This window comes from Anopheles maculipalpis, chromosome 2RL (genome assembly GCF_943734695.1).
Source record: "Anopheles maculipalpis chromosome 2RL, idAnoMacuDA_375_x, whole genome shotgun sequence".
Classification (NCBI taxonomy): domain Eukaryota; kingdom Metazoa; phylum Arthropoda; class Insecta; order Diptera; family Culicidae; genus Anopheles; species Anopheles maculipalpis.
In genome coordinates this window covers 76,194,406-76,207,103 of record NC_064871.1, presented here as the reverse complement: position 1 = coordinate 76,207,103, position 12,698 = coordinate 76,194,406, and the positions used below count along the sequence as shown (strand labels likewise).

General features: G+C 45.1%; 3 protein-coding genes across 3 annotated transcripts; 2 read left to right on the top strand and 1 right to left on the bottom strand.

Moving 5' to 3' along the window:
• Positions 1-469: 469 nt before the first annotated feature.
• On the top strand, positions 470-2,470 carry LOC126568051 (uncharacterized). Its single transcript, XM_050224457.1, has 3 exons — positions 470-586; positions 679-1,662; positions 1,796-2,470. The coding sequence occupies exons 1-3, from the start codon at positions 470-472 to the stop codon at positions 2,468-2,470; spliced, it is 1,776 nt and encodes a 591-aa protein (XP_050080414.1).
• Positions 2,471-2,970: 500 nt separating this feature from the next.
• LOC126568149 (nischarin) lies at positions 2,971-5,347 on the bottom strand. Its single transcript, XM_050224574.1, has 4 exons — positions 4,597-5,347; positions 4,364-4,488; positions 3,277-3,679; positions 2,971-3,209 (listed from the first exon to the last, which is right to left on the bottom strand). Exons 1-4 carry the CDS (start codon positions 5,345-5,347, stop codon positions 2,971-2,973), a joined length of 1,518 nt encoding a protein of 505 aa, XP_050080531.1.
• A 1,926-nt stretch (positions 5,348-7,273) lies between these two features.
• Positions 7,274-10,412, top strand: LOC126567844 (integrator complex subunit 7). Its single transcript, XM_050224164.1, has 2 exons — positions 7,274-9,762; positions 9,924-10,412. Exons 1-2 carry the CDS (start codon positions 7,288-7,290, stop codon positions 10,410-10,412), a joined length of 2,964 nt encoding a protein of 987 aa, XP_050080121.1. The 5' UTR covers positions 7,274-7,287.
• Positions 10,413-12,698: the final 2,286 nt, after the last annotated feature.

The window sequence follows — 12,698 nt, the reverse complement described above, 5'->3', positions numbered from 1 at the left end:
CAATTCATATATTTACCGTAATTATTGATCAGAGGAGTATGAAAAAATACAGATTTTGAAATGCTTATTTTATTTTCCCGCCATCAACTGACAGACCATTTGTCGGATTTTTTCGTAACGCATGTAACGGTAACGGTTTTGGTTAACGATGGATTTTTTTATTGAAATTTTAAACCGCTAAACCCTCAACAAATAGATATTTTCACACTAAAAAATACAGAAAAACGTTTATTGCGTATTATTAAATCGTACATAATGCAAAAAGTTGTCAAAAAAAAATATCCAAGAAATTTCAAATAGATTATTTTGAATTTTTATTACGCATCTGTCACCGTTACGTTGCCATACGCCAGTCCCATAGTGCGTTATTTGAGTTTTGCTTCAGCTGAAACCTTTTCCCGCTTCTCGGGCTATAGGACTATAATTGTTGAATATTTTGTGCTTGTTTACCGTAGAAAAACCATCCTAAATGGAGGAAGAAGTTGAAAATCTGGAACCATCAAGCAAAAGGCCCAAATTAGAAGAATATGAAGCAATTACACCAGACCAAACCGATGATGCCTGCATTAACCGGCTTCCGTATGAGGTAAGATGCACGACTTCCACGGCACACGTTTGTCAACAACACCTTACAAATACCATCTTCATAAACATTCTCTTTTCGGTGTATCATTTTAGATTTTGTGTAAAATATTTCGTAAGCTTCACTTTCAAGAACGGAACACTTGTAGCCAGGTGTGCAAGCGATGGTTTGTAATTTTACGCTCCGAACCATTTATCGACAGTGTACGCTTCCACTTTAGTACTTGCTTCGGACTGCCGTTACAAATGTGTCCTCAGGCGTATATGGACTCCTGCGTACACTGTGTGGTGCACGATTGTGGCGCATTTCCAGAGGTTAAATCCCAGCAAGAGATACTGAGCATGGTCCGGACGGTACAGTGTGCTGCCGATGAACCGGGCCCATCAACCAGAGTAACGGGTGGGAAAACCGTGGAACAGTTCCTTTTTTCCGGCGAGCTACCGTTAAAAACGCTGGAAATAAGGTCATCTTTCGATCGAATGCGTCGCTATCTGGGCGATCGGCTAATGGAATTGAAAACGCTCCAGCAGCTTAAGTTAACCGTTTTACCCGATTCAATCGAAGATTTACCGGCAGAAAAGGCACCCCATTGGGTTATCACGCACCCAACCCTTCCGTCACTGATTTGGGAACTGTACGCCAACACGAACGGATACGCCGTTATACTGCCCTCGCTGGAACGTTATCGGCTCGAAATAGCTAACGATTACGACTTGAACACGCTGATAAACATCGGCAGTCAGTTGGTTGAGCTAATCGTTTGGTTTTACTTCGATCGAGGATTCGAGCAAACACTTACCGTACCGTTTCCGAAGCTAAAAAAGCTGCTGCTGAAACGTTTCGGCGAGAAAAACAATTCACCCGACCCTAACACGCGGGTGGACGATCTGTCCGCCGAAAGGTTCGTACAAAATGCTCCACTGCTGGAGGATATCTATTTAATTTCGAACACTGTCACATTCCGACTGTTCCGGGCCATCTGTCTGTTTGCTGCCGATAGACTGACCAGGCTCACGGTACGAGATGTTATATTTCCTCGTGAAATGTTTTTGCTCATCCGGGAGTTGAAGAATCTGCAGGTAAGAGAAGATCAAGATTTACAGTATTACGAAACAGAACTATACTTTTCTAATTTTCCTCAAAAAACTAGTGTCGATTTTGTTCTGGTACGCACTGTATTAAATATTAACAAACTTGTTTTTATCATTCCAGTTTCTAAGGTTGAAAGACTGCATCCTTGAGGAGGGAAGCCGTCTCCGAGGGCTAGACTTTCCACGGTTACAACATCTAGAGCTTATCAACAGTGGTACCTGTTTCCGTCTCGATGCCACCTTTGCACACATTCAGCGGTTCAAATATAGCATGGATTCACAACTTTCCCGCCTCTGTCGGCACATGGTAATGCTGGAAGATTTAGAGATCAAGCTAAACATTAAGGTCCCGGTGGCAGAAAATATTCGCGAACACTTTCATTCGCTTGCCACGCTTAAAAGTTTGCGTACGTTACGGATTTGCGGTATGGAGACGTACACGCGACCGTGGGCCTTCTGTGAACCGATGCCCGCGATTAAGCATTTAGTTTTGCGCAACTGTCATCTGTTGCGTTGCAATTTCAAGCAGTTGCGTGTACTATTTCCTCGGCTGAAAGTGTTGGAACTGAACAAAACATGCATCGTGTACAAACGGCTACCGGACGGTGTGAAACCGCTGTTGCACTTGCAACGACGATTGAAACAGTACTTTCCCAACTGCTGTGTGACGGTGAACCCTTCCTCGTCTGTCAAACCGATCAGCACGGCGCTGCTAATGGAGGATAAATACCAATGGAACCTAGAAGAGATCAAAAGACGAGATATGAAAGAGATTCCACTGAGGGGAAAAAATTAATTTAGTTTTGTTTTGGGAAGATGTTCAACAAAGTTGATCATGTTTTTTAAAGGTTCACTATTTTGTAATATTCTGCGGAAAAGATAAAATAAAAAGCAAATCGTACATAGATAGTAGTGTTATATTGCATCAGATCCCTTCTTTTACACTGAGAACGCCGTGACGGGTTCGGCTCTAGATAGTGTATTCCTTACAACAACAAAAATCATCCGAATAATTCATAATCTGGTCAACGGTACATAAAATATCTCCCTGCTTGCTTTAAGCCGCTCTACACGAAGCGCAAATCTGATTTTGCGAAACAATGCTGTGAGTTTTTTATGAGAATATATTAAAAAAAGACAGCATTTTGACAGAAAATCAACTTCCGGGTCTAGCGTATTAATCCTAAAAACACACATCGCTAAACACGTGGCTGTAGTAGTTTGAATTTGAAATTCGGATTCGTGTCCTTTTTCGGTAAAAAAAATCCCCTTTTTCCTGTGGAATGCAACGTAGCTTCATCTGCTCTCGCCACCGCTCGTACCCGCCCGTTCACTATCGCGCGCGTCCGCCTGACCCTCGGTCGTGCTGCTTGGTTCGAGTAGACTGTGCAGCTTCCGGTGTGATTTCTGTGCCGAAATACGCAACGCCGAGTGTACGAGAGCCATATCGTACTCGGTTTGATTGCCCTTCTCGTTGTCAAGATAGATTTCCTGCAACCGATCGCCGAACCGTGAAAGTACACGGGCACGATAATCTGCGAAAAAATACGTGATACAGATTTTAGAGGGAAAAACATGCTGGATTATTCTCACTTAACTTACCGACACCACCGGCAACCGGGTTGCCCATCAGGCGCAAATTTTCCAGCAAAGGCAAATTCCCGATGTAATCAATTTCATTGATATCGTCTATTAAATTGCAGCTCAGGTCCAGGTTGACGAGCGAGTACAGCTTTGCTAACCCTTCCAGTAACCGGATCCGGTTTTGGGATAGATTCAGCGTGACCAAGTTACCCAGCTGGACGTGCCAGTTCGTGCACTGCGCTATCCGATTGCATCGCAGGCTGAGTATTTGCAGATTGTTTAGATGGCTAAGGTGGGCAATGCTTTCCAGTTTGTTCTTGTCCAGCACTAGGTCTTTAACGCTTGGGAATAGCCGTATCGTTCGATCGATTGCCGTTAGCTGATTTTCCTTGAAGACTGCATGCCGGAGATGTTTCCATTGCTAAAAAGAGGCAGCATTAAAACCAATAAAGTTAATTTGTTATTTGTCAGTTATTATTGTTATTGTCCACCCATAGGGTTTTACAAAGCATTCTTAATGAAACTAGACTAGCCTAAGATGGCAAAAGAGAAGGAGCTTTAACGGCCTGTGATAGGGAGCGGAAAGAGGCTATGGAGGACAAGAAACGGGTCATTAACACCACGCGCCGTGCGACTAGGAAGATGCCAGGAAAGCACAAGAGCAAAGGGAACGTATATTGGGACGCGAGAAAGGAGTGTGGAGGCACATCAGTGGCACCCACACGCAGTCCGCAAATAAAAAAAAATGGGCACGATCTCGTTTCGATCTCGTGAAGCATTTCTGCGCCTGCACCAAGTTTTGCAGCCCGACTGTAGCGACAGGATTTCAAACAGCAGACGTAAATTCAAAGAGGAGTATGGACTAAACGGAATACAAGCGCTTTAAGGCATAATGGATCATGAATGTCAGATGTAGGAGTCTAAGGATCAGGTCAAGGATGAATTCAATGTCATATGCGATGGCAAGGAGCTGCTTCCGCGGTTATCATTGACGTAGCACCAAAAGGAACAAGGATTGGAGTAGAATTGAAGTTGGAGTCGTCCAGATACGGTAGGCGTAAAATGCGTATTTGTAATTAAAGTGTATCGCTCTCGCATTAAGTACCTTCGACTTGTCCAGCTCATCCTCCGCCGCATCCTTATGGACATTATCACACAACGCAATTTGGCAGATTTGTTTCGTTTCGCTTTTGTACACCTCTATCCGGGTTAGCGTTTCACGCAAGGCACCTAAATCGGATGGCAAGAGAGACGGTTAGTACGACCCCACCTTCCACCCTCCCCAGTTCAACCCATCCCTCAAACAGCTCCCTCATCTTCGCGGCACCGTGTACTGACCTACATTTTGAATGTTTTCCGTCGGCACGCCATAGATGATGAGATTACGCAACACCTTGAACACGCTCAGCTCGTACCGCAGCTGCACCGGGATGAGATTGCTGCTGCCGATCGGTTTGTGTAGCGCGTGCGGAATGTACTTGTCCGTATCATCATCGTACAGTATCGTCGGCAGACTGTTCTTCGTCGGCAGCACAATAATAGTCTCCAGCTGGGCACAAAAGTCCAGTATGTGGGAAAAGTTATAATTGCTGCAGGCTGCCTCTGTCGGCGGACAGGGTATCTTCATCCGCTCACTAATGGCGTGCAGTTCCAGCACCGAGAAGCCGTACTTTTTCGACTTTGCCAAGAATGCGTCACCGCGCAGAAACAGCGAACTGGCAAGATGCTGCACCAGAAAGATAATGTCGTACCGATGGAAGTCCAGAAACTCGACAAACTCCCGGGGCATCGTAACTTTCAGAAAGATCAGCATCTCCTTCAGGTACTGCTCGAGCGCCTCCTGACGCTTCTTCAGGAACGTGGGACTCTTGTTACCGAGCACCTTCTTCGGTGGCAGTTTGTCCTTGGAGACGCCCCGTTCCGATACGAGCCGTTCGTGCAGCTCGGCAAAGTCGCGATACCGATGGTTTACCGTCCACATGACCTGACCACATTTTACCAATATTTCGTAGTAATTCACACTGTCAACCGTGATTATCCGTGGTATCGAGATGGAAGTTTCGTTCGCGTGCAGCTGATAGTTGGACATCTTTGCACACTTTTCGACGGTGGATTGGTAGATTTGGTCGGTGGAAATTAGTTCACCATCAGCACAGAGAACACTCTAGTCGCTTTATCACTGTTCACTTCCAAACACGTGTCGTCAAGCGCTCCGGTCGACAGGCCATACATGGGGGGAGTATGTGGATCACGTTTTCATCCCTTCGCAAAGCAATCTATTTACCAATTTAAGCGAATAAAGGCTCTGCAATCAGCGAGCAAACAGAGAAAAACGCAGAACAGTTCACAAACAAAATAATAACATTTATTAATCATTCTGGGTGGAATTTTCTGCCCAAATGACAACTCGTCTCTCGACCCAACTAGCAAATGCGAAAGGCCTTTTTTTCAAAGCAGCGTTGTTGGATGGAAAATAGTGAAGTTAACTCTTGAAATCCAAGATTTTCACGATTCAATTTTATATTAAGGGCTGCAAATTATTTTTTTCAGACAAGAATAATTAAAACCAAAAATTTTGACATGAAAAGAACTGGAAACTGTATTTTTTATTTCATTGCAAAGGATATCACAGGTAGCCACATCACATATATATATATATATATATGTATCAGGATATTAGGATATCACAAATAACCGACATTGAATGCGCATCATTCTTTCGAATCCGAAATATTACCAACTTTACAGTTTGGCCGGAGCCTATCTAAGGCCAGCGGAATGTTTTTGTACTTTTTTGTCTCCGTCATTTTAGTTTTGTGGCAGCAATTTTGAGAGAGTTGATTCACCATCATCATAACTTTAGGGGTTATTTCACGGAAGAAAATTCTATAGCATGATTTTGGATTTTATTTGTCAATATGATCTTTTGGCAGAAAAATGCTATTTTTCGTCAATACTGGACAAAAACAACATTTCTTATTCCATTTGACAGTTATTTGCCATCGAATTACCGCAATTACCGATTTTAAGACCAGCATCTATGTGTCAAACCGGCTTTGATAGATTTTCCACCGTAAGATAAACCTTTTATGGACCATAACTGCGTGATACGGAAGCTTCTTCGAATGCCGAAGAATGACGCGCGATAGCCCCAAAATCAAAGGTTTATCGGCTTGTGAGATAAACAGTACCTTTGTTAAGTATGGGGAAAGAAACCGACTGAAAGAGTCAAACGGATTTATGTTCAACCGTCCGAGCGTTTATCTATTTGCGTAAAACAATGTTTTTAACTACAAACCATGGACTGGCCATCATGCGCTGCCTACCTTATTATCAGAAGGTAATGAAGAAGCAAAAAATCAGATCGATATGTACACAGATCATCAACAGCCCCAATCAATTCGATAATTTTTGTACCAAATAGGTTTCAAACTATGTTGAATGCTATGCTATGATGAAACTATGTTGAATGCTGTATTGTGGAATGGTGAAATCATCTTCATCATCATCATCATCAACAGCTTTTGTTTAACACACTTTTCTGTTCGTTTTCCATGATCGATAGATAGTTAACATATGGTATGGGCAAAGAATTCTCAAATAATTAAAAAAAAAAAAACATTGACGAAAATCGTACTATTTTGTGGAAAATAACATTTTCTGCTTAATTTTTGTTATTACTGTTCATCTTCGTTCTCTTAGTTTTTCAATCCTTTAGAAGGAAAAACTCAAACTGAAAAGATGATGCACAACACTCGTAAAATCGGGTGCTTTTCACACGTTAGCAGTCGTTTTGACTCGTTTCGGACCCAAACGCGATCCGATTGTGTGCTGGGCATGGGCATGGCTGGGGTATGTTCAATAGACCTTGCTCGTAAAATAAAATTGTTTGTTGGGTAGTTGCTGGCTTGCTGTGGCTGTCAAACTGTCCCATCGCATTTGTTATCTGGGAACCTGTAGTGAAGTTTCGCATCGGTTCACAAAACAAAAGTATATTTTAGCAACGGAGTTCCACACAAAATCCTCACGATGATCAGCGTACGCGTAAATAATTTCAATGAAAACTTTCTAAACGAAACCGAGGGCGACTCGAACTCGGTGCTGATGGAGCTGGACAAATGTTTGCGGTCGAATAAAATCGGCGACCAGTGTGAAGCAATTATCCGGTTTCCGAAGCTGTTCGAGCGGTACCCTTTCCCCATCCTGATCAATGCATCGATCCTGAAGCTGGCCGAATTCTTCCGTATTGGCTCGAACCTGTCCCGGCTGTGGATACTGCGCGTTTTCCAGCAGAATGAAAAGCATCTGGAAAAGATCTTAAACATCGACGAGATCCTGAAGCGCATCTTTATGGTGATGCATTCGAACGATCCGGTTGCACGGGCGTTAACGCTGCGTACGCTAGGGGCGATCGCGTTTGTCATACCGGAAAAGCAGCACGTACATCATGCGATTCGTGTCGCACTGGATAGCCACGATACGGTCGAGGTGGAAGCGGCTATATTTGCGAGCGTTCAGTTTGCCGCACAGTCGAAAACATTCGCCGTTGGGATGTGTTCGAAGGTGGCATCGATGATTGAGAGTTTGCAGACACCGGTCAACATGAAGCTGCACCTGATTCCGGTGTTGAGACACATGCATCATGATGCCAGTACGGCCGCACTGGTACGGGCGTTATGCCGGGATTTGCTACCCAAGTATCCGTCCGAGCAGTTTGTGGTGGAAATTATACGCTCGCTGTCGCTGTTATCCTGTGCGACTCTGGTCGATATACCGGATCAGGTAGATTTGTTGCTGGTGTATCTGCAGGATCCAAGGAAGCGAGTCCAATCAACGGTTTTGTTGTCGCTTCAAAAATTGGCAGAAAAAGGAGCATATTTGTGGCCAAAGACGACGATTAGTCGTTTGCTGCAGCTGACGGCACAGTGCAGCAACCAAAACATGGCGCTGGATGTTATACTGGCCCTTACAAAATGTCCTCACACGTGCCACACGATCCTGAGCGAAGAGCAGCAGCAGATACTGGAGGTGTGCAAAAACTGTCTCCTACTGGAGAATGAAAGTGGTGGCCGTGCAATGACAATTCTGACCAGTCTCATCACGTACTGCCACAAGGAAAACATCCCACCACCGGTACAAGTACTGGAGTATCTCGATATGCATCTGGAGTTTCTGATTCAGGCTTCGTTGCAGAAGAAATCGTCACTGAAAGATTTCCGCCTCTATCTAAAGTGTGGTGTGCAGCTGTCCCGGACGAGCCGGGAGTTGGGTGAAAGCTTCGCCGAAATGATAGCGGAAATGCTAAGCGAGGAACATTCCACGGCGACCGCAAGCCACTCGAAGCTGATCTGTGAGGCGCTTGGAGCGATCTGTTCGAATATAATCGTTTCGTGCGATTTCTACGAACTTCAAACACCCGGCACGTGTCCTTTCAGTGCGGTAATGCAGCACCTGCTGCGGAAGCTGGAATCGCTCGCCAAGGGTGGTGCAGTGCTGGACAAAGAACGGACGAATATTGTGGAACTGTTGGCCGCTATCTGTATGCAGGCAATGCTTGGCACGTTCATGCCGGATAATGTGATTGCCATCTTCGTCCAGTTGCTCCATACGACGAACCCTTGGACGCAGTATCGCATCGCACGATCGGCTTCCCGTTACGGGCAGCATTTTCTAGCCGCGATGATCTACGAAAAGCTTTCGAAGAACATTTCGTTGGAGAATTTGCACTTCTATCTGGTTGCGTTGAGTCAAATCTCGAAAGCCGAGTGTATTCTGAACCACGGCCAAGAGTATGAAACGCTCGCCCAGAAGCACATCAAGCGAGAACCGGGTGTTGCACCGCAGTTGCCAGCTCCGGCCGGATGTCTCTCCTTAATCGATAGACTGGAGAAAGCAATCAATCTCTACTGCATCGCACTGTCCACGCTACGAGCAAGCTCATCACCACAGCATCCGCTAGCGTTCCAGTCGGAACTGATCCGACTGCGTTGCATGTTTCTCGAGGTACTGCACAGTGTAGTAATAACCCGCAACACTCTCTGCATTACTCCACCCTCGGAAATTTCTCAAACCCTTGCTCAAAATTGTCGCGATCCGCTGCAAAAGTACGGTCACATCACGAACCAGCTGCGGAAGCACGTGAAATTGCTAAAAAATTGCGAGGATGCATATAGCCGTTTGTACAAAAGCTCGTTCGACGCTGATCCCGGTACGCTGGAACATCTAGAAGCGGTACAGCACCTGTGCGCCACACTGCAACTTTCCATCGAAACGATTTCCTTCATCAATCCGTCAGAAACACCCAAAATTGCACCCCAATCGAGTCATCCCGAAACTCGCTACCTGCTGTCCGTCTGCCGCACAGTTCTGAAGCATCTTCAGCTGATACCGGCCGAAATACCCGGCGCCAGCAAAACACTCACCCACGAACACACGGACATGATGATGAAGCAAATTGAAACCGTTGTCCGCTCGTCCTACTGCACACCGCGATTCTTCTTTCAGGTTAGTGTTCGGTAAATCCTCATTCCGGAGTTTATTCCGGAGTAGCTCAGGAGTAATTGCTCCCGAGTGCTGTGTAGTTCCGGAATGGCTCCGGATTTTACAAGTCGGAGTGGATGGAATGGATTCATTAATACAACCTGGAGTTCCCACCACTCTTTCAGGTGCTACAAAACACATCCGTCAAGTTGGCACTTACACCACAATCGCGAGTCCCCGGCGAACCGGTGCATGTACAACCGAACAGTCATCTGGTGGTAAAGGTGGAAGGCGTCATCCAGCACTACGGACGTACGCCATCCCTGTTCAGAGCGATCAACAGCGTTCAGCTAACGCTAAATTCCATCCTGATGACATCACGCCCGAACGAGGTAAAGCTTCTGTCGGACGGTGCTGGGCTGACGCAAATCGTGAAGCCTCATCGAGATTTTTTGAGTGGTAGCTTCTTGATTGCGCTCAACAATACGGCACACACGTTTAATGGGAGTCCGGTTAGCTTGGGTGGCCAATGGCAGCTGAATTTGGAGACGTGCATCATCGACGATAATGGGGTAATGTGGCAAACCGGAACGAAAAATACGCTGGTCATACGCATACCGGAAGACAGCCACAAGCAGGTGATGGGAATGCAATCCACCGTGAGGCGATTTTAAGTGCGGAAATTTTTGTTTTTGTATGATTGAACTTGATATGATTGTATAATAAGACTAGAATTACACCATGCTGGTAATACAAGTATATTGGTGAGATATTATTGTAATGGATAAATATTATTCTTAATAGAGGCAAAGAGAGGATAAATAAAACAACTTATGAGGAAAAGGGTATTTATTATTTCGTTATGAGCGATTCAGAACGCAGATTTGCATACAATATAGCGCAACAACACCGGCATGAGAGTGGATTGAAGACCGATGCGACGAATACCTGTTTCCTGAGAACTCTAACCGAAATAGAGCGCGAATCGGAAGCTTCCTATAAGTTGAAGGCAACGCTTTTCAGATGGAATATTTCGTTAATGTAGGTTTTGAGTCTTTAAGATCTCGTTAGCCTATTTATATTATTACATTTAGGGTTACAAGTTATTGAAGATATGACTTAATTTAAAACTATGATTATTAATTACATGATTCCTTGATTGTGAAAGCTATTCCGATATAAAATTATATATCTTTGCACAGGCTACTGATGCGAATAAAACGGGTGAGCTTGTGCTGATGTTGCTTGTCGGGTGATGAAATGGTTCCGAAGTCTTTGCCTAGTTAGCAGATGGTTCGGTGTGCGGTGTATTCATGGCAGCCGGCAATGGCAATCCAAGTTGTTGGAGGCGTTGACGGAAGGGCTACCGGGGCCCAACTTCACGCAGTGGCGGCTCTCTATCTAAATCGCAAATGTTGAGCGGTGAGGTAAGGGATGGTTTAATAAACGAGGCACCAATACATCTGTACCGGCGAGGCCCTCCTGGCGGCCGCCAATCCCGCCCATAGGTTAATCCGCCACTGGCAATGGGTAAGAATGAGGCAGTCCGTGATGTCAACACCACAGAAGCTGCAGAGTGGAGGACTTGATTTGATGAGGATATAGGAATGGGTCAGGCGTGTATGTCCTATTCAAAGGTGGAGTAGGACTCGTTAGTGGGGGCTGGATTCGATATCTTCCCATGAAGCGGGGTTGTGATTGATGAGGCGGTGTTTGTAGCTGTGGTCTAGGTAAAACACCACCTGCCAGTTCCAGTGTAGGTAAAGCGGATGGCGGATCCCGTCAGGAAAGGGTGTTGTGTGCTTCTGTTGGACGAAGCCCACCTCTGTTGGCCAGACGGTCAGCTTTCTCGTTTCAAGGGGATCGCCGATCAAGGGGAGACACCCCGATGGAAAGGGGAGCTTCATCGACTAGGGTGGCCTCGCCGGCTAAAGAATCTCTTGTGATGTAGAATCATTATACCAAATACAGGAAGGAGGTAATCCACTCTCTTCCCGAAAGTTGCTCGCTCGCGTCTCATCCGGAACAGGTTCAGCCGGTTGTTTGCTTCCTTCTTAATCCTATTGGAATGCGGAACAAAGGAAAGGCGTCTGTCGAAGGTTACGGCGAGTATATCGGCAGTCGTGTGTTTGGTATTTGTGTATTTATAAAATTTATTGTTTGCCGGTATGTGGAGGATTTTGGATTTAGCGTATGATAATTCATAACCCGTCTTTCTCGACCACAGCCGAATCTTGTCAACCCCTGTTTGCAGGAGTTTGCGAGACTAGCCAGCGTAACGAAAAGACGGTACCAGAATAATATCACCTGCATAAAGGAACGCTTGGGTTTACGTAGGAATAGAGCAAAAAAGGGATTCCATCTTGTGGTACTATATTCTCCAGTGTGTAGCGGCTAGATAATTCGTCGCCTATTAATTATCTGAGTGTCCGGCCCGTGAGGAAGCTTTCAATGAACTTGGTTAAAAGTCCACCAAAGCCCCAGCGGGACAATTGTTCAAGGATGGCATGACGCCAAGTTCGGTGAAAGGCTTTGCTAAGGTTTATTTCTAGGTCTATGTGTTGGTCTCTACTTGTCTAGAATATCGTCAAGTCTGGTACGTTTAAGTACGTTTCCGTACCTCTACCACAAGGAGCGTGATTGGATGGTAAATTTCTTATTTAAAATTGATTATGACGGTCCAATGCCGTATTGTCAATGGTAAATTTCTATTTAACCTATTATTTGATGACAACGATCTCGAGATAGTAGATGAGCTCTACTATCGTAGTACGATCCTATCTTCAGTTCTCAACGTAATTCAGTTAACAATTATTTCGTAATTCATTGTTCAGGGAAATTGTGCCCACTACGGTCTACACAAACTCCTGTAATTCTGATGTCTCCAGTAAAACGCGAAAACTTCAATGCACTCGCCATTTACGAGCACGAGTTCTGGCGGTGGACAATCCCGAAGATTG

Bases quoted from the DNA above. Each gene is read 5' to 3' on its own strand.
- LOC126568051 (XM_050224457.1), top strand. From the start codon at position 470: ATGGAGGAAGAAGTTGAAAATCTGGAACCATCAAGCAAAAGGCCCAAA. The intron at 587-678 runs GTAAGATGCACG...GTATCATTTTAG, and splicing joins TTAACCGGCTTCCGTATGAG to ATTTTGTGTAAAATATTTCG. The intron at 1,663-1,795 runs GTAAGAGAAGAT...TTATCATTCCAG, and splicing joins GGGAGTTGAAGAATCTGCAG to TTTCTAAGGTTGAAAGACTG.
- LOC126568149 (XM_050224574.1), bottom strand. From the start codon at position 5,347: ATGTCCAACTATCAGCTGCACGCGAACGAAACTTCCATCTCGATACCA. The intron at 3,680-4,363 runs GTACTTAATGCG...GCCTCTTTTTAG, and splicing joins ATGAGCTGGACAAGTCGAAG to CAATGGAAACATCTCCGGCA. The intron at 3,210-3,276 runs GTAAGTTAAGTG...ATTTTTTCGCAG, and splicing joins CCCGGTTGCCGGTGGTGTCG to ATTATCGTGCCCGTGTACTT.
- LOC126567844 (XM_050224164.1), top strand. From the start codon at position 7,288: ATGATCAGCGTACGCGTAAATAATTTCAATGAAAACTTTCTAAACGAA. The intron at 9,763-9,923 runs GTTAGTGTTCGG...CCACTCTTTCAG, and splicing joins CACCGCGATTCTTCTTTCAG to GTGCTACAAAACACATCCGT.